This window comes from Macrobrachium nipponense, chromosome 3 (assembly GCF_015104395.2).
Source record: "Macrobrachium nipponense isolate FS-2020 chromosome 3, ASM1510439v2, whole genome shotgun sequence".
NCBI classification, from domain to species: Eukaryota; Metazoa; Arthropoda; class Malacostraca; order Decapoda; family Palaemonidae; genus Macrobrachium; species Macrobrachium nipponense.
In genome coordinates this window covers 70,232,381-70,253,579 of record NC_087202.1, presented here as the reverse complement: position 1 = coordinate 70,253,579, position 21,199 = coordinate 70,232,381, and the positions used below count along the sequence as shown (strand labels likewise).

At 37.1% G+C, this 21,199-nt stretch overlaps 1 protein-coding gene across 1 annotated transcript in view; it reads left to right on the top strand.

The window, feature by feature from the left end:
* LOC135221802 (tyrosine-protein kinase receptor-like) overlaps positions 1-10,329 on the top strand; it is a 1,041,187-nt gene extending 1,030,858 nt beyond the window's left edge. Inside the window, exons 25-27 of the mRNA XM_064259659.1 lie at positions 1,332-1,433; positions 1,946-2,171; positions 2,311-10,329. Of these exons, the coding sequence (XP_064115729.1) occupies positions 1,332-1,433; positions 1,946-2,171; positions 2,311-3,168 (1,186 nt within the window). The 3' untranslated portion in view covers positions 3,169-10,329. The remainder of the gene's footprint in view (positions 1-1,331; positions 1,434-1,945; positions 2,172-2,310) is intronic.
* The last annotated feature ends 10,870 nt before the right edge of the window (positions 10,330-21,199 follow it).

Below are 21,199 nucleotides of genomic sequence, written 5' to 3'. Positions count from 1 at the left end.
ATGAGATTCATTTTCATTTTCCTCAACATTCCTCGATTTCAATGGCATGAGCGTTTTATCTTAACAAAGATAGACAGTTGAAGTAAAAAAAAAAATCCCCGTCCTTACGTTTACTCTCCATTAATGCGTTTCTCCTCATATCACGTCAGGCTAGGTATTAAATTCTTAACGAATTCTCACTCCCGCTGGAAAAGAGAGGAGTGCGCTGCCTCTTATTTCTTGCCCGGTTTTTATTCTCCCTTTGGTGGCTAGCGCCGTCAGTGCACCTAATGCGGTGTACTGTGGGCGTTTTTAAAGGTTCTTTGCAACGTCCCTTCGGCCCCTAGCTGCAAGCCCTTTCATTGCTTTTACTGTACCTCCGTTCATATTCTCTCTCTTCCATATTACTTTCTACCCTCTCCTAACAGTTGGTTCCAAGTGCAACTGCGAGGTTTTCTTCCTGTTACACCTTTCAAGCCTTTTTGCTCCCAGTGTCCGTTTCAGCGCTGAATGATCTAATAGGTCTCATTGCTTGGCCTGGCGCCTAAATTCTATTTTCTGTTTTGTCGCTGTAAAGAAAAATCGAAATAGTCTTCTTTAAAATAGCCCCTCCACGACAATTTTTTTTTTTTTAGGCAGCAGGTAACTTTAAAAAAAAACACACAGACACATTTAGCCAAAATAAATTTTAGGACTGGGAAAACCTCAGATGAACTCATTTTAACCTCACATTTTAGTTGAATTATTAATTTTAGATGAATTATTCTTACTTTTGAACGTTAGCTGTGGGAAACACGTTAAGCATTCACGATCTCACGTGTGTGTGTGTGTGTGTGTGTGTGTGCGCGCGCGCGCGAGAGAGAGAGAGAGAGAGAGAGAGAGAGAGAGAGAGAGAGAGAGCGCTTCCTTTGTTTCAAGGGATTTTTAACAAGTTTTGTTTTGTATTTCAGTCAGTAATAAGTTTCGTCGATGTATTGTATTGGGCATTGAAAATATATATTTGTCATTGTAATAAAGCCTTCCTTGCATTATCAGTTGAAAATGATAAAGGAACTTGTAAAGAAACTAGGTTAAAGAGGCTGTCTAATGCGTATAAAGTTTGCCTCTAATACAAGTATTATTAATCTATTATTAACATCTTCATGCATTATCCCTCTATTTATTAGCCGCTATAGTTAACTTTAGGAATTCGATTATAACTATTTGTGAAGACCGTATTCTGAACACAGATGTTTCCTGTTTTCTAAAGTCAGCTTTGATAACATTCCGTTTTATCGATGCACATTATATATCAGGCTTATGCAGCGCTGATAGGCATACTTTATAATGATGTCCACATTTGTGTTCCCCAGGAATGACTATTACAGGAAGGGCGGCAAAGCAATGCTGCCAGTTAAATGGATGCCACCGGAGGCCTTCCTAGACGGAATATTTACTTCTAAAACAGACGTATGGTAAGTGTTGTTTCTTGGAACACGCTTCCATTTGTATTAGTTCATTCATTTCTTAAGTATGTGTTTACAAACTTGTATATGTTTGTGACTGTGTAGGAGTTTGTGTGACAGAATTGGTGGTTTGATAAACACAACTATATTTTGTTGAAATATTTTTATGAATGGAATTAAGGAGGATGTGGTACTACGGTGAGTGGTATCTGATTTATTTATAAATTTATATATATATATATATATATATATATAAATATAGAAATATATATTATATTATAAATATATTATATATATATATATATATATATATATATATCTATATATATTATGGAATATATATATGCAAATCAGATACCACTCACCGTAGTTACCACATCCTCCTTAATTCCATTCATAAAAATATATAGCTAACCGAATAGTGACTGAGAAGGAAGTTTCGATTGGTGTAAAATTGCTTCAAACGTATCTAATTATGCCAGAAGTTCAGAATTTCATTTTCGGGTATTCTCTCTTTGCAGGTCATTCGGTGTACTCCTTTGGGAGGTTATGTCCCTTGGATATATGCCTTACCCCGGGCGTGGCAACCAGGAGGTTATGCAATTGGTAACCAATGGAGGCCGGTTGGAACCCCCAACCAATTGCCCTGGGCCTGTTTACCGTATCATGACCCAGTGTTGGCATCCTATCCCAGACGAGCGACCTACCTTCACATTAATTCTCGAAAGACTTGGCTACTGTAAACAGGTAAGGTTTTGGCAAGACTTCAAGACTCAACCTTTTTCGTATCCTAAGGAGAGCTGTATGAAGTATGAAATACATACGGCAAAGTCCAGTTCGGAGTCAGGTTAACATTAATCATTATTTCCATTTGCGTGCATTTCAGGATCCTGATGTTGTCAGTCACGCACTGCCTGTGTTCCAGCGGCCTCCTTCAGCAGAGAGAGACACAACTGTGATGCGTCCGTTAGACACAGAGGCTTGTCTAACGGTGGCACGTCGAGGAGATGAGCCCCAGAGCCCAGCCTCAACAGACTACCTGATCCCATTACCGTCATCTTATTCTCTTTCAACTGTGCGATCAGAGCTCAATTCTACCCCTTCGATAGACTCTGGGACGGACTGCTGTCAAATGGACAGGTTACTGGAAGGGGCGCCACCACCCCCTCCACCTCCTACTTGGGAAACCAGCTTCAGCACGGAGCCACCGCCGCCAGCTGATGTTGTGGTTAATCACCCAAGATCCAAACCGGTGCCCCCACCCTCGAGTCTGGTCACCTCTCGCACACCATCGCATGCTACTGCCCCCGCTAGGATAGGTGAGTCCCAATCCACACAGCCCCTGCTCAAGTCTTCGCCGCCTGGCTCTCCTCATTCGCAAGAAACCCGGGAAAGACTCATGAGACCTGGAGAGAGGCCTGAAGCCGCACCCATAATCCCCCATCAAAATGTGGCTGCCACCAGGGACCGCCCACGCTCACATCATCACTATCATCCTCACCGCTATAATAACAGCGGAAGCAGCAACAACAGCAGCAGTAGTAACAGTAGTAGTAGTAATAGCAGTAACACTGGGAGTGGAAACAGCAGTAGCAGCACCTTACCTCTAGATCCTACGACATTGCCGTGCATCCCTCCGCCACTGCAATACGTCAATGTGGACGTGAAGATGCGAGGCTCTGAGTACGACCACGAGCCTTACATCATCCACGAGACTCGAGAACATCGAGAAATCTCTTGCTAGGATGACTCCTCTCTCGCGCACTCCTCGTGCTTAGGAATGAATTCATGATTCCATCTCTTCTCGAGAGAAGGACTCATTGTTGTCGATGATGATAATGATGATGATATTTTACGGCAAGGAATCACTTCCTGCCCCCCCTCACCCTCCTACGCTGTTTGCTTTCCTGGTGAAGGAAACAGTGGAGTTAAGGTTGCTCAAACCTTGTCGTAATACAATGAAACTAAGTCAGTCGACTCTCCTTTCTCTCTTTTCGAGGATTCGGGACTATGTGGTAGTGAACAGAATGAATTACTCCATCTCAAAGTGAAACAGAAAAGTAAAAAGAAACTCGAGCTCGGCCATTCCTTCTGTCCTCGGTCGGTGAATGAATGGCCCGTTTCGTTCAGCTCCAGCTACCACTCCGAAATGGAAAAGACGGAGATAGACAAAAGACTAACAAATATATACGTAGATTTCTCTTTTGCCCCTTTGCCGTTTGTACTTTGTTCAGCATCGGGGTTGATGCGGGTGACAATATTGACTATGAATTAAGCACACAGTGGATAGATACATCACCACCAACGAATCATGGTTTCTTAAGTTTCGCGTCCCACATCGCTGCAAGATGACGAGGAGACACGATATGCGTGTCATTGCAGAAGAAAAACGAGTAAACTTAGTCATGAAACAACAGTGCCAAATTCCAAGACAATAGTATTCATTTGTGGCCAAACCAAAAATGGAATAATCATTTATAAATCAGTCTAGTGAAATGGTATAGGTTTAAACGTCCGTGAAATGTAGAGTTTAAAGACTGAAGGTGGAAAGTTTAAGCATAACGTCTGACTTACATATTTAGTTAATGTAATTGCTATACATATTCAGACAGAAGCGACTGTGAAAGCTAATTTTTTCACTGTGTAGCATTACGCTAAAACAGACGTGTGATCTTTAGCCAAAGCTCAAGGGTTTGCGAAACAGGAAAGGCGGAAGAAAGCAGTTTTCAGAAAAAGTTACATTAAGCTTGCCAGCAAAGCGTCTTTTGGAAGTGTTTCCTTCACTGTGTTTGGCCATTTTTGCCACCATATACATGCCATCAATGTTTTTAGTAATGTCATTTTCCCTGCAATCAAGGAAATTCCATCCTGTGTGTGTATATATATATATATATATATATATATATACTATATATATATAATGTGTGTGTGTGTGTGTGTGTGAACGTGGTGCAATGTCAATTAGTTGTTTACTCCATCAAAGTTGTATTTGAAAGCTACTTATTTCATTTAGTCAGGGTCCACTTACAGACTGACCTCTCTTCATTGCCCCCCCGCCTCCCACACACTAAATTATGAAGGACGGGGCCTTTTTACCTGCATCAACCTCATGCACATCACTCGCCTCCATCGTCGAAATCAACACTACTATTTCATGAAAAAACACCTAATCGCGTCCCGTCATAATGTCGTAGTGTGTAGATTATGGTCATCAGTTAGCTTGTACGTTCCCATGTCGACCCCCTCCATTATTAATTCATTATCATCTCGCCTTACCATCGTCATATTCTCTCATGCCATTGCATCATACCCTGCTCTCAACATGTCATTGTATTCGAGTGAGTCAGTAAAAATTAAATTGCATCCATGATAACCCACTAAAAGTTTTTTCATTGAAAATAATCATATCCCGATGCTTATCAGTAAGTATGTTTGTACATTACTGAAACATTCGTGTGAATGAAGCGAAAGGTGCCACCTAATATTACATGTAAAGAATTTCTTTGATATAACTTTGATGACATTTTAACGTGTTCCTTTTCCTCTGAAAGTGTATAATATGAATTTAGGAACTGAACAGTAGTTTGCAGTAATCTGCAATTGTAGAGGATAAGCATGTGATTTATGTAAAAGTCAGAGTCGCAGAATTAAAAGCTCAACGGTAACCTTTTGCATTTTGCAAAACTTCGTCTGATTTCTGGTGGCAGTAGATAGTGGCAAAATTGGTCAGTTATGGAAGTCTTAAGCAGCACTGTTATTACCTTTTGACATGTCATTGCATCCCCTTTCTGTTGTTTACTGCAAGAGGACCTCCTTCGAGACATTCGGATCCCTCTCCCTCCTTCGGTAGGAAAGACGAAAATCCTAAGGTCAAGCTAGTCAATGCAAACCAGGGTATATCGGTACTGTTGTAACCAAGAACTATTTTTAGATGTATATTAATATATCTCTTCCGTAGCTTATGCTATTCTCACAACCCTCTGTTAAAACAAAAGATAAGCTATTCCGCTGCATTTAATATCTTCATAATAGAAACAGAAAAAGCAGAACCGTGGACAGGAACGAAATGACAATACACAAAACAGGTTAACATCTGCGATAATACATAATTATAATGGTGATGATGATACTCTAGTTTTATACATGAACTCATTTTGAGATTAAGAGTAAATTAGGTCTCTGGTTTATATCTTTAGGGAAAGGACATAAAAATGTCGAGAATTGCGAATCTCCTTCTCGTCAGGTAGCAGAACAGAAGGAAGATTTCACTGCATTTGATTACGTATCCCTGACATACTTTTTTTTCTTTTGCTTTGTATATAGAATGGGATTAAATCTTTCCTCGCCCCGTTCCTCCTCTTGTCTCCTCCTCAAATCCACTAGAGACTACTATGTACAGATGTGGAAGACCCTTACTGAAGGTGCTGGAGAAAGCAAAAAAAGAGAACGGAAGAAACTGAGGAAATGTTACGCGAAGAGGTTAGTTCTTATTTACTCTATTAAATCCCATTAGTTGATTATCATCGATTAACTGCCCTGTTGACGGTGGCATCGCCCTTTTAGATTTACGCTATTAAAAACCTCCTCAAGTAGAGCAGTTGTGATGATAAAGGGAGATGTCGAAACAAACGGTGATATAATCCTAGAATCCGGTCATGGTGCTAAAATAGTACTCCTGATTATTCTTATGACTGACGCATTAATACGACTTGGTCTTGGTATCGGAGGCAACGAGAAACGGGAGACAGACAACGGCCTTCGCAGGCAGGAAATATTCTTTTCGCTTAGTGGATCCCTCGGCTATTATGTTTTTCTTCCTCATAGCTTCACAATGAACGACTCGTTAGTTAACAAAATATCTCTATGATTTAACGAGAAGTGATCGGTAATATACTCTACTCCTGGGTAACCAAGTGCTGCCTGAACAGTTCCACAATGATTATGGGAAGAATTACAAATGAGCGTCTATTGTTTTCCATAATTAAATCGAACTATATTTAGATACGTTAAGTAACTGAACTGATCAATTATGAGTACTGGCAAATTAAGTAAAATTTAAAGTAAAAAGACTGAAGACTGCAATTTTTTGTATGAACTTCGACCGTACACTTGTTCGGACATGTAAACTTCATTAATTTTTTTTTACCCCTGCCTGCTCTAAAATGCTATTCATATATATGGTTTCGTGTGTTAATTGCTCCACTAAAACTGTGGATATTTTTTTTAACCAATTTTAATTCTTTATCTCTATTTCATGTGATGTTGACAACCATTTTTATACACTTTCTTCTATGAAGGAAGCTTTAATTTTTCAATTATCGAAACACCCTGCATTTACTTTTTTTCCTCTTTTTTCGAAAAGCACTTAATATCATTAAAATCAATCATCAATCGGTAACGCGTTATCTTGAGTATCATAGTCATTTGTCGGATGCTATAAAATAAATAAATACTGAATTAAAGATGGATTCTTGCACAAAACAGTAAGCTATAGCAGTCTAGAGGCATACCAGTAATCGATTCATTATGCTTTACTGTAAGAATTTCAAACATCAAGGCAAAACAATGAAGTTTTGTTAGAAGAGGCGTTGATTACAACTGACTTTGTTCAATTTTTATCGCCAAAAATAAACATTAATGATAGTTAGGCGAGACCAACAAAGAAGAAATACGAGTAACGACCAACTGGGCCGAGACTCTGGGCCATACCAATAGAAAAAGGCTGAGATAGAGAGCGAGTATGGGAGAAGATGCGAGTTAGTACCCAGGCAGAGAATGCGCAAGATACCGCCTCAATGTGGTACAAGAAAACGGCCGGGATGGTGTCATTTTCTATGACTGTTTGTTTCTTCGCTCCTTTAAATACCATTGCTGTACATCCATCGTTTTTATTTCCTGAATCGTATCAAGATTTCTCTTTTAATTTTCTGTTAACCAGCATGGTCTCATAAATCTACGATTCACATACGTGTTAACTGAAAGCGTCATTACATCAATTATTGGACATGCCGTAGCTGTGTCTAGTTTTGCATTCAAAACTTTCATTCTTATTCTCCTCTTTCTCTGAAATACGGTGAGTGAAGATTTTTGAAGTTGTCCGGTTGTTCTCCATTATACTTCGTAAAATATGAACCAAAGAAATTTTAAATAAATAATCTTATTAATATACTTTATTATGGACGCATTTATGTATAATATCCTATTATTATTATTATTATTATTATTATTATTATTATTATTATTATTATTATTATTATTATAGATGATCATCGCGTCAACTTTATTTATAACATACCCAAAAGTGCCAGTGTCATATTTTGATCCAAGTAACTTTTGTCTTTAAGTAAAAATTAAATATATATTATATATAAAGAAAATAGCTATGTGCAATGCCTGGACGAGGGATAGGAAGTTATGAGGGGGAAAAAAAGTGCGATCGCTTCCACGCCAGCTCGTTGCATGCCCCCGGAATATGGAATGGCATGCCCGCAGAGTTTTTCATACCCTGTCGACCAAGTGACTAGGAGACGTTCATTACCAGATATACAATGCTAACGCCCAAACGAGAAAAATAACGGTTGTGCATTCCTCGTGTAAACTTGCTCAGATTAATGTTCCATTTTATATTTGGCTTGTAGAGAAGTATGATCTATTTGAAGTTTTCATCATGACACTTTCTTTCGTATTTCGTCTACTAAATTTGCGTCAAGTGTCTGACGCTTTATGAAATCAAAAGCTAAAAAAAATATCGTTCTAGAGAAGCATACGTATGGGTACATTTTTGTTATTGTCATCGAGTAGGGTAACGTTAGCCGTCGGATAGGTATCTGATCGTAACCCTGTAGAAAGGAGTTTCTATACGACATCAAATCACCAGAAGGAAGTGTGAGAGTTCGCTTCTTTGGCTCGTGTGTAGCTGTAAAAGAGGGAATCAACCACTGATCTTTTCAAGTTAACTTTTAGGGAAGGAATAATTCATGGAATCTTAACAGTAATGGTTTGTTGCGATACTTTTAAACCCACATGCTGCTTTTATTATTTAGTCTTCTTCGTATATGTTAGCTCGAGCGCGCAACTGGCTTTGCGACCAAGAGTTAACACAAATCAAATTTCTATTAGTAAGACAAATCTTATTTTTTACGTACTGTCGATATTACGGGACACGTTAAACGTATCTCATCGAATTTAACAAAATATTTATAAACCGCCTATATTTAAGGGTAAGAGTTTTCCGGAGTGGGGAATGTCCAGTTCAGTCGTTTCGTACCATGACGATGAATATGATGTCGACGCGAAACCTGTGTCGAAATCTCGTTACCTCAGGAGTTTTGTGCAACGCTGCCTCCATCAACACGGAAAAACCTTCCCTCCCCCCCCACCCACCCACACCCCTTTCGCCTCCCAGTTTACTAATGCAGCTCAACTCGGTTTTTTTTTTTTTTCCTCTTTTCTTTTCTTTAAGTGAAAAGAATATGAAATATTGTCGTGGTATGTCGTTGCCATGATCCTCTGAACTGGAGACTCTCCTCACCGTTTGTAAGCGACAGGTGTGTGCGAACAAAAAGAGTGTAGTAGAAAGGCTGGCATTAGCCCCCAAAACTACAATAAAAAAAAAAAAATAAGGCGTCTTTTCTGGCGGTCGAGTAAGTTCGGTCACATTAGCAAATGAGGAGCTGTTGCGACGGAAGAATGCCATCATTTTTTATACAAAAATTTACATTACGACGAAGTTTCAAAGATCGCATGTTTGATGTGAGAATGAATGAGAACGCCCTGCTCTAGAGAGGATTGGCGAGTGTGACCATACTTACCTAATCACTGAAAAAGACGCCTATACTAAACAGGTAAATTCAGAGCTTATTTTTGAGATTATAATGTCAAGAAGGTTCTTCTTGAGTATACAATCACACCCAACACTGTACATAGAAATTAAATGTTGGGTACCTCTGAGAAATGTACATGTATAAATACATATTATAAATCCATTAATTAAAAAACAAAAAATATGAATATATATATATATATAAATATATATCTTAAGTTTCCAACAGCGACAAAATATGTTTGTTGGGCGATGTGTGAGTGACTTACTGGTAGCGACAATAACTTTAGCTATTATTTACTGGGGCTGCGTCAACTTCTAAAAAAAATGACGGAGAAAAAAAATAAGTGTTGTCTCGGTCCCCAAAATAACCCCACTTAAAAAAAAAATTAAAAAAACAAAAAAAAAGAACATGTATAGGTACCACTCACTTCCTATGAACCTGCCAATATTAATACTGCAAATGTATGATAAATGTATTTGAGTATTTTTGGTCACCTTAGGCATTCTTTATTTTGAGATTTCAAAACAAGAAATGATTATGAATATTTTCAAGATTTTGTTCTTCACGAGTGTATGGTTTCCTTCCATTCTTGGTTTTGCGCTAATTATCCTTTTAGTCTTGAGGTTATATGAACCTTTCATCTCCTCTGTTTCCATTCATGATGCAGGGTTGAAACACAATAAGTTAAAAAAAAATAATCTTTACTGTGCTTGATAAGTTTACCAGTGCCTTTGGTTATTTATCATTTCATTAAGTGCAAATATTCTCAATGAGAAAATTACAATCTTCCATCAACAATCTTAAGAATTTTTGGGACTATTGTGGCTCGAAAAGCATAAATTGTCGACAGTGATCAGTTTAACTGGTTAACCCAACGATTTTTTCTAAACGGCTGTTAACACCTTCTTGGATATGTTAGGCCCCACATTTATAACTTGAACAAATGTTGCTACACAATGTCCAGTTTTCCGCAACCCACAATGAAAGTCAGTCTCTCTCTCTCTCTCTCTCTCTCTCTCTCTCTCTCTCTCTCTCTCTCTCTCTCGTCATATTCTACAGTCAAAGGAATCACTTCTCACGTAATACATTTTTCTTGTAGTTTGCTTACCTTTATTATTTGCACATTCGCTCAGGTATAATTCCCAGATGACCTGAAAGAATTTTGATAAATACAATTCTTGAACACGTCATTATATATATATATAATCCACGCGCTCATGTGCAAAACACGCATGTAAAAAAACAATACAATTATTACACAAAAACATTCATGAATACATGCATGTACTGTTTATCGATAAGCTTTCTAGAAGGACGAGGAAGTACAGGAAAATATAATACAGCCTAATTGTACAGCATTATTCTTTGTAATAAATTTGCATTTATATATATATATATATATACTATATATATATATATATATATATATATATATTATAGATATATATATATATATATATATATATATATATATATAGTGTATGCATGTGAAGTCTGTAAATGTATGGGCATTACTGTAGCTTTAAAAATATAGATATGTTGTTATACTATCGCAAAATTTTACGCGGATGCATAGACCTAAGTCCGTTTAGAACTGCATATGCATACTGTGAATATGTATTTACCTGGAAGAACTTGCGATCGTTTGTAAAGTTTGCATGCATGTAAATTTTTATGAATGTAACGAACATAAATTCATATACACAAAGTTTTAAATATATAATCTTGTAAATCCTTCAGAAACCAATTTACACATCGGAGGGTGTTCTTACACTCGCACTTAAAACTTTAAAACAAATACATTTACAGAGCCACATAAACGCATTGCAACTGCAACACTTCTACATAACTGAGGACTTAAACTTGTATAAAATATAAAGAAAAAAAATTCGAAACCCAGGCGAGGATTTCACGAGCCGAAGTGTGAGGGACGAAAGATCAGGTTTATCTCTGTACAAAACAAATCGAAGTCGTGTCATTCTTCAAAATAGGCTAAATAGAGAAGCAACTGACAGCTCGACTGGTCATTTAACCTCTTAAACCCGTCAGTACAAATACCCCGTTGATTTGCGGGTGCTGTACAAAACACTGGTATCATTATTATTTTCGATCTTCTTTGCTTTTGCGTATTTTGAGTTGGTTTCAAGAAAATGAGTCAGTCAAATATTGATCACTTTTTTGAGTTATTATTTCTCTGAATATTCAGTTTCACAAATAACTAATAATGTTGATATGTGTGTATTATATGTATATATGTATCGACCCTTCCTATCAAATAAATGGAAGAAGCTTCTTTGTATGTTTATATATCCTTGTTTGATGCACTTTCTCGTAATATTTAATGCAAAGATGTAGAAAATCACTGAAGCATTTTTGCTTTTAACCGAAGGAATAAAGGGGGATTTTGAAGTTCAAGGTTCGTACACCTCAAGTTCTTACTTAATAAGCAAATGCTGAATTTTGCAGAACTGAAGTTCTTATACTCAAATACTGAATTTTGCAGAACTGAAGTTCTTATACTCAAATACTGAATTTTGCAGAGCTCATATTCCTAATACTCATAAATACTGAATTTTGTACCTTGGACTTAATACAAATGCAAGAGATAACATTCTTACGTAATGCTTGCAGATGATACAATAAGAGCTTTTAAAACTTGAGCTATTTGCAAAAATTTTCTTTGCCAATGATGAAGCCACATGTCAAAAACTTGCTATTATATCTTCATATTTAAAAGTACTGAACAAATCTGAATAAATACTGTCATCACGTAAGTGCTGGAACCTTAGTTCTATCATTTAAGATAAGGTAACAAATCCCTTACTCATACGCCGTTCACAATTACTCTTCACAACAGATTTTTACCTTTCTTTAGAGTTTATTATGGAAAAGCAATCGTAGAAGCTAATAAACACATAATCTGAAGACGGAAAGACAATAATGAAAATTTCCGTTTAAAAATTAGACTGTCAAGGGTCAATATTGAGACTTGATCGTAAGAGTACTGTTTTGGAATACTTAATGAACAAGTATTCTAAAAGCTAATGCAATCATCTCAGTAACACCATTCAAACTGTTAGACATGCCTACACCGATCTCTCAATATTTTCACCTAGCTTTTTTTCCTTCTTTTTTTGCTTGTCAAAGCTACAGTCACTGAAATGGATTCATTAGTAAAACATAATATCACATATGAAGTCCATTACATTTAATTCCAGCGTTATTGCCTAACTTATGGTTATAAACAAATCCCACGGAATTGGTGAATACTTTCACCTTTTGGCCAAGCACTTTCATCAAAAGGTGAGTGTGACTGACATCATGATGGAAAGCCAGAAAGAAGGACAAACGGTGATCTCCCTTCATGCACATCTAGGCATGATGGTCGAATATTGCACGAAGTTAGAATGAAATTCCTTAACTGTGCAGAGTTGCGACGACAACATAACCGCGACAAGCAGACAGAAATTCTTCCTTTATGAACAACAACGCGTAACAAGTTTGAGTGATAGCAGCCCTTCATCTGTGTAAGAGTTGCGATGAAGTGGTGGATGAGACACAAACGCTGCCATAGACTGAGGGTCAATCAGGCAAACAGACGGACGATCTCCATCCATGCACCTGTAAGCATCATGTCCTGTTCTACCTTAGCACAAATTTTAAAATCCCACCAACAATGAAGGGGGCCCGGAGGATTCGATAACAAGTTAACTGAGACAGACCCACCGATGGACAGATAACAGCCATTAATGGACTTTAGTGAATGATGGTCTTACCTTTTTACCAATTTTGATTCACCCCCTTTCAACCACCTTTCAACCATATGAAGAGAAGTTTCAATGCCAATGGCATGTGACACACTAACTGATAAAAAGTTACGAAGACAGATGACGATCTCCTTTCACGCATGATTAATTGTTTTTAACTTTAAGCCAAGTTTAGCCGACCTTTCAAACACGCAGGAGCTGCAATGACAAAGAAAGCGTAACAAACAAGCTACTGAGCACATACAGATGACAAGACAGGCGGATGATGACCCTACCCTACCACTTCAACTGTGCACGAAATGACTGTTACAGAAAAACAGACGGGCAGAGGAAAATGCGAAGTACTTCACTGGTTTGTAAATAACGAAGAATATATAAACACTACCTCTTAAACAAGATACATTAACTGAACGTTCCCCGTTTGTTTCCAAATAAAACCACAACTGGTATATACGTACGCATTTCATTAACAGCTCAAGGGCATTGGCGTACTTATGGTGAGACTTTCTACGAAATTAAATGAAATCCACGTATGGTGGAGATCCTTGGTTTTGGTGACCTGTTTTTAAAGTTCGGCCATAGTTAAGCTAATTAGACATGTGGTTGTTATCGATAATCATTCACAAAGAAAGAAAACATTCTTTAATTACACCTATCAAGGTCATACCTTTCCCTAGGCTGTGCTCCAGTTTATAATGATGTGCGGCATCATTAAGCTTTGAAAAAAAATATTTATATAAACTCACTGAAAGGAAAATAATATTTAGTTTAAAAAGCTGAATATCCACTGCCCAGTTCATGTTATTTGTATAACACTTTAATCATAATGATCTACCTGCTATCTTTCCAAAATAAAAGCGAGTGAAAGCATTACTTCTTTTTTTTTCACCAACCAGTGCTATCTCCCCCCACCCCCCAAAAGAAAAGTCATGGTACCTGATAAAAAGCAAAATATCAGTCACATGCAGATACTGTGTAAAATGGAATTATATGAGCTAAAAATAGAGATATGAGCCGAGGAGATGAAAATAGGTAATACTAATTGACAGGGTCACATTCAGCAGAGGCGCCTTGTCGCTATGGGAAGGTAAGAAGAGTAATTAATAGTTTGTGGCATATTTTGTTGTGCACTGCATGACATAAGCGATCACTGTGTACCAAGGATGAATGAATTGGGTAATCAAGAAAAATGTGAGAGAAAGAAACAAGCAAAGAGATGGTACTGGATAGCAGCTGCTTTGGAGAATAAGGTCGTTGTATAGAAGTATATATATGTAAAAGCAGAAGGCTATGAGCAATGAGTCTCTGAATAAAGAGAGACTAATGTTGTCCAAAGTGAATACAGTCCGAGTCGATGGAATGAGTACCGAGATTTGCCGTATGTGGAAGATTGAAGAAAGACAAAGATGATTGATGCAGAAGTGGAAGAAGTTTGTGTAAGTTCGTGAGTTCTTGTGGAAGTGACTACCAAATATGTAAAGGTGGTCAACTAAGAGGTTGAAGAATGGAAAGACACCAGTACTTGATAGTATTCCAGGTGAGAGGCTACAGTACGGCGGTGACGGTCTGCGTGGTTAACCAAGGTTTTTAAGAGATGTCTGGGTGAAGGAAAGCTACCGAAGTAGTAAGAATTTCATCCACTGTAGAAAAATACGTGATTAAGGTAACAGTAACAGTTAAAGGAGCAAAACAATTAATTTCACTGAGAAGGTTGGGAAAATGACAGAACAACTTGTAGGGGAAGAACAGTGTGAGTTTGGAGAAACAAGAAAATTTAGATAAGTTTGAAGTTAAAAATGGGAAAGGCGAATGTGACATACATGAACCTGGAAAAAACTTAGTACAAAATTATAGAGGCTATTTGGAGTGCGTTGCAGATAAATGGTAAAGAAAGTTGTAGAGATGAATACAATTAAGTGTATCAAAATATATAAGATACGGAATAGCCTCTTTGGCACAAACTGTGGCTATTCATATCCTTTGGAGGATGTGACGCAAGAAGCCAGAAAATATAAATTAGACCACTAGATGCTCAGTTGTGGGATAAGAAAATGAGCCATGAATTAGTTTGGAATGATTATTTTAGGAAATGATAGCACTAATTTGTGGATAGTATAGAAAAGCAGCAGAATCCAGTAAGAGTTTTAAGTGTTTGCATGAGGAGAAAGTTGAGAGAGAGTAAATGCTACCAAGAGTAAGGTTATGTAGACAAATGAAAACCATGGAGATGGGACAATGAGTGTGAATACTGATGGTGGAAGAATGGAAGTAGTTGAAGTGCATAGGTTTTTAGAGTAAATATAACAAATGATGTAGTATGCGAGGGGAGGTAAGTCATTATTCGTGAAGCAAGAAAAACAGCAGGTTGTGTAAATAAGGTATGTATGTATGTATGTATGTATGTATGTATGTATGTATGTATGTATGTATGTATATATATCAACCAGTATTTCACCAATTCATACATTTCTAGTTCAAACTGAAATTTTTTGCTTCTAGCTTCATCATGATGTATTCTGTATTATTTCAGGTTACAATAGTGCGGAAATTTTGACCGAATTCATAATACTAATACAAAATGCTCTCCGTATCTACTATATCCGTTTTTGCTGTATGACACTACGAGTCTACGACCAAAGTAAACTCATCTCTAAGCAGGGTCGCATTTAATAACTGATTTTTTATCAATGGAAAATTCGGCTGCAAAGAGAAGTGCTGAGGCACTTCCAGCCATTTAGCGCTTTAGATGGTGAAAAGAGGGAGTTGTAGTGACTGGACAGCAATAACAAGGAAAGCGCAATGGAGGTAATAAAAATGCTACAAAGTGGCTGAGACATTAAGCCGAAAGGACGGTGCAAGCAGCCTTTAGTATCGACTACAGTGCACCACGTCAGGTGCACTGACGGCACTAACCCCTCTAAGGGAGTTTGCGTTTAGCGATATTTCTCCTTAGTTTTCATGGTCATATTCAATTAAGTATACCATGCTCAAAATACAAAATAAAAATAAGAAGTGGTGTATAATGTTATTTAAGCCGGCAACCGGGTGCTAAAAGGAAGGAAAAGGATGAACATTTTTCATTCTATCCAGAACCTGCTTATTGATATATTTCTTGGACAAGTTTGCTCAATGTTTTATTCTAATACAGAACTGAAGATAGCTGAAATGATCGGTGTACTCTGCCATGAAACATATTCGCTAAATATAGTATTATAGTATTATAGATACATGATTCTTTTTGGCAACACAAAATTCAACTTGGCTACACTGCCTTTCCAATGATACAGTTTAATATTAATTATGTAAGTCATGGTACAGTAAAGCTAATTACTGTAAAGGCTGACGGTACGGGTACACATTACGCAAGTCTTAAGAACTGGTATTAATCACTGCACTTGTCATTTTTCTTCGTAGTTAGGGAGCTCGAGTAATGTCTTACTTGCCAAATTCTAACATAGTCCTTAACATTCAGGAAATCGTGAACGTCAACGTTGAACTAGTGTAATTACATCACGTACTTTGAATATCATGACTGCAAGGCAAATGGAATATTTAAATTGTGCAGTCATTTTCTGATGTCACGGCCACTCCAATTATATCATCTTCCAATTAATGGTCGTTCCTCTAAAAAGAGAGGGCTTCAAAAACAGCAGAGATGGGTCCTTTTAAAACATTTCCTAATTTACTTCAACTGATATGAAAACTGCGATTTTTTTAATAGCCTTTCAAGTCCTCTTCATAAACTAGGGTCTGCAAGCCTTTACTGCTCTGAAACTTGAGCTAATCTGCCCATCCTGAACGTTGTCGTCTCAATCCTTGTGTTGACCAGGAAACAATTTTGCGAACAATATTTGCAACATGTTTTCCTGCTTATTGCAATTTTTTTTAATGTCTGCATACAGTCTATAAACTAGCTACACACCGTTTCCGAAGAGTTGATTGTCCTCATCTCAGTAGGCTCCATGATGCTTACCACTATGTAATTCACATTACCAGTACCATTTTCCAGTAATCCAGACTTTGTTCGTTGGTTAACATTTATGATAGAAATAAAACTTAGCTTTGTTCGTCAACTTTAAAAAGTTTGAAAACAATGTTTGGAAACAATTTACAGACAGTTCACAAACTGTTCCTGACAGTTTGTAAACATTCCATCCATTCCGTTTGTGGACTGGGTTAACACATACTAAGTCTTCATGACACAAACAACTAACCTAGCCTGCATCCTATACCTCTTTTCCCAAGTAATTACAACTCACTAACCCTAACTACTTACGTCTTGCCTTTACACTGGTTTCACTGCTCACGAATTATGCCTTCCGTTTATAAATCAATATTTTCGCGTACTTTTTCTATTTTGTATCGCTTTTATTACTTGCAAACATAATATTGGAATGAATTAATATTTTACCACCTTGACGTCAATAGTAGTATATAGCATGGGGCTACTATTCAATGAATCCATAAATGAAAGACGGTCACTACTCAGTTACATAATATCTGACGTTTAATCATCACAAACCTCTGATAAATTATACTTTCACAAGCCAGGAATGAAGAAGCATCGTCACCATTTCAAGAAAGATTGGAAGTCTAAAAACTTATAAGAAAAAGAACCACTAACTCAAGATGTTGAAAAAACCAGTAAGGTTGCAAAAGATTTTTGGAAAACTTGTCATCTCGTCTGGAAAATTCAACGGAAATAAAGTAATTGTGGGGCACATCAAGGACATTACAGAGATCACTTGTTGGGCACCTTGAAGTAGTATATAGAAGGAAGTAACAGTTGGGCACTTTATGGATGGCAAGCTTTGAGTTACTGTGAAAGCACATTATTTTCCCGTGTTACGGCTAAGGGGTATCTAAACATATATATTTCTTCCTGCTCAAAAATTCATATAAATTGGCAAATTTAATTTCTCGGTCAAGTCACCAGTAAATCCTATTCAGCCATTCATGTTATCCTGCTAATTCACGAGATTTCTTTACACAACTTAGCATAGCCTGAGCCTGTTAATCTGTACAAAAGTCATGAGACCCAACACTAGTCTAAAATAACAAATCTCATGAGGAATTACTTGTCCTGTTAAAACAATATTAATTATGAAATCTAATCAAAGTAATTATTATTTCTTCAATCATTTGAAGTAACTGAGGATATTCCTCTTATTTCAACTTTCATAGCTTGTGGCGTTATTCAAAATCTGTTGTGCCATTAAAACTTATTTTGACTGCATCCTGTAGTCATGAAGAATATATGATGTTTCCTCATCTCTCAACACTGAACGAAGAATTGATTAATAATTTACCTTTCCGAATTTCTTACTTTATCAAAGAATCACTGGGAATGTCGTTCGTTGCTTTCAAAATGCAATCTTTTTCTTTCTTTATTTTTTTCTACGATAATAAATTGACTACATGAATTAAAATACCATTTTTAGTGGGACCGATGAAGCTCAAGTTTTCGGGTTGTTTTAGGTAATTTCCTTTCACTTCATAAAAAGTTGTATCGGCCCCGTGAGTTTCATTTCACAGCAATTACAATCTCCTAACATTTAAGCTATTAGTACCCACGTGCGTTTTCCATTAACATGAAGACAGGATACTTTCGCCAAGTGTCGGAAATACTGGCCATCTACGTATCATCTCTCCAGCTTAATATCAGCTCATGTTCACACACATCAGAGGACTGTTCAAGATTTGTATCTTATGTTGCTTGCTGAAAGGCTTACAACTTCTATCCAGCGGGTCACAACCATGACTCGTCCTGACAAGATACATTGCTGGACTGTGTGACAAGATACATTCCTGGACTGTTACCATCTGAAAGTGATCCGTGATGAAAGCGATCGAGCACGTGAAGAAAACACTTCTATGTCAGCCTTAATCACTTTATGAGATGCCAATTTCTTGCAAAGATTCTCAGGGAGGCATTCCTAGCATGATAACCATGTGACCCTGGTCATGCGCCCTAAAGGTATCACGTGACTCTTACTAATTCTGCCCCATGGAAGAGTCTGGGGAAAACAGACCAGCTGTCATCATCTTCAAAACCGTTATTATCATCATTAGTAATTTGATTTCCCTGGTTGTTATTTGATTTATGAGTCATTATCGTAAATAGACGACAATTAGTTTCTTTTCATTGCGGACTACATCATACATGACTTCGTGAACATCAACTTGTGAGACTCCTTTCCAGAATAAGTCAACATCGACCAGGAAAAAGACAAAACATAATTTTTTACAATAAAAAAAAAAGCGCCGAAGTTTCTTCAGCGTAATCGAGTTTTCTGAACAGCGTATAATCAAGGGCACCGAAAATAGATGTATATTTCGGTGGTCTCGGTATAATGCTGTATGAGCCACGGCCCATTAAAGATTAACCACGGCCAGATGGTGGCCTGTTCTAGGTCGTTGCCTGTAGCATGATTATGGTTAGGTTGAACTTTAAATAAAATTTAAAAAGATAATGAGGCAAGAGGACTGCAATTTGGTAGTCTGATGAATGGAGGGTGGATGATCAACATAACAATTTGCAGCCCTCTAGCCTCAGTCGTTCTTAAGATCTGAGGGCGGCGGACAAAGACTGCAGACAGCAAAAGAGCGGACGGATAGACAATGCCATCTCAATAGTTTTCTTTTGCATTTATCAAACTAAAAAACCGAACATCACAGCAGTACCAGCAGTAATTACCAATGTATATATGAAATAAACAAAATACTTATGGAACTAAAACATGCGAAATTTTAAGAGTAACATCTTGAGTACATAATTATAATTCTTAATGAGCAATTACGACTTTTGTAAAAATCTAGTAGCAACAATGTCAACTGAATAAAGGCGACGCTAACAGAACCTTCTCATCCAGTACCATTAATCTATGACAGTTTAAACACAGTTATCTGAAAACGTTTGACAGATGTCCCAAAACTCTTCCACCCATCCACCTTCACAGGTTTCAGTAGCCTGTATTGATGGTATGCAAATGCAGTGTTTTTTTCCAACTATATACCTGCAAAACCCCAACACAAGTCAAGATTCTGGGTAATTCTAAATGCATACCTTTAACTTAAATTCCATAAATTAACAACCAACCGCAGTCAACAAATTACGGAGACTTCATCTACAAGAAAATCAAATGGATAGTTCAGCTACACTATATTTCTAAAATTCTAGGAGTCAGCATCTCTCTCTTATATAGGTTACCAGAGATCAAGCAATGATGTTGAAAGGCGTTCACTTATATAATATATATATATATATATATATATATATATATATATATATATATATTATATATTAGTATGAGTGTGTATTGACGACCTTTGGTCAAATCTTCGGACTGTAATCTATCATAACCAGTTATCTAAATCATCCATCTTAATGAATTATATGAAATATCAAGACAGAGGGTTCAATATCCAACCCCTTCGTCTAAAGACACACAGACACACACTAGAGATTAATCACAAAACTGTTGCGTTGGCTAAGTGATTGCGGCTAAATACAAAACGGAGACACAGAAAGACACACATAGGGAGATATACAGATATTTATCAATTTTCTAATTTGAGGTACTGACATTTAACATTATGCACTCAAGGGCTGTTGGCATTTTTTCCGTTATGCACCTTTTCCCAGAAATGTGCTGATCTTATAGAGATATGAAAAAAATGACACTTTGTGACATTCATACCCTACCTACAGTGCTATGCCAGAATCGATACAAATACAGTAAATCGTAAGCTTGAAAGCCGATTTATACCACAACAGAAAAACCTAATCAAGAGAAAGTCAAACCAACCTATCATTCTCCCTTCACATCGACTTTAAAAATACTTCAATAATCCAACACGTTAGCCACTTTTTATCCATGTCCCCGGTGCAACCAAAAGACCATGGCACCTAAAATTGTAGATATATCGCCATTTTCACACTCTTAACCGCTGTTATTTTTAGAGGCTCTATACGGCTGGTAAAAGGAGAGTTTCACTAAAGCTATAACCTCGCCCATTTCCGACCTTAAAAGAACGTTAAACAATTACTTTGTGCATTCCAAATTTATCGAGTAGTAACTGTTTTTAAAAACTGCACCATCTCATTTAAGGGTGCTTCAGATTAAGAAATCTCATGGACTTGACGATTTAAAAATAAGAGAATAACAATACTGAAATCTGG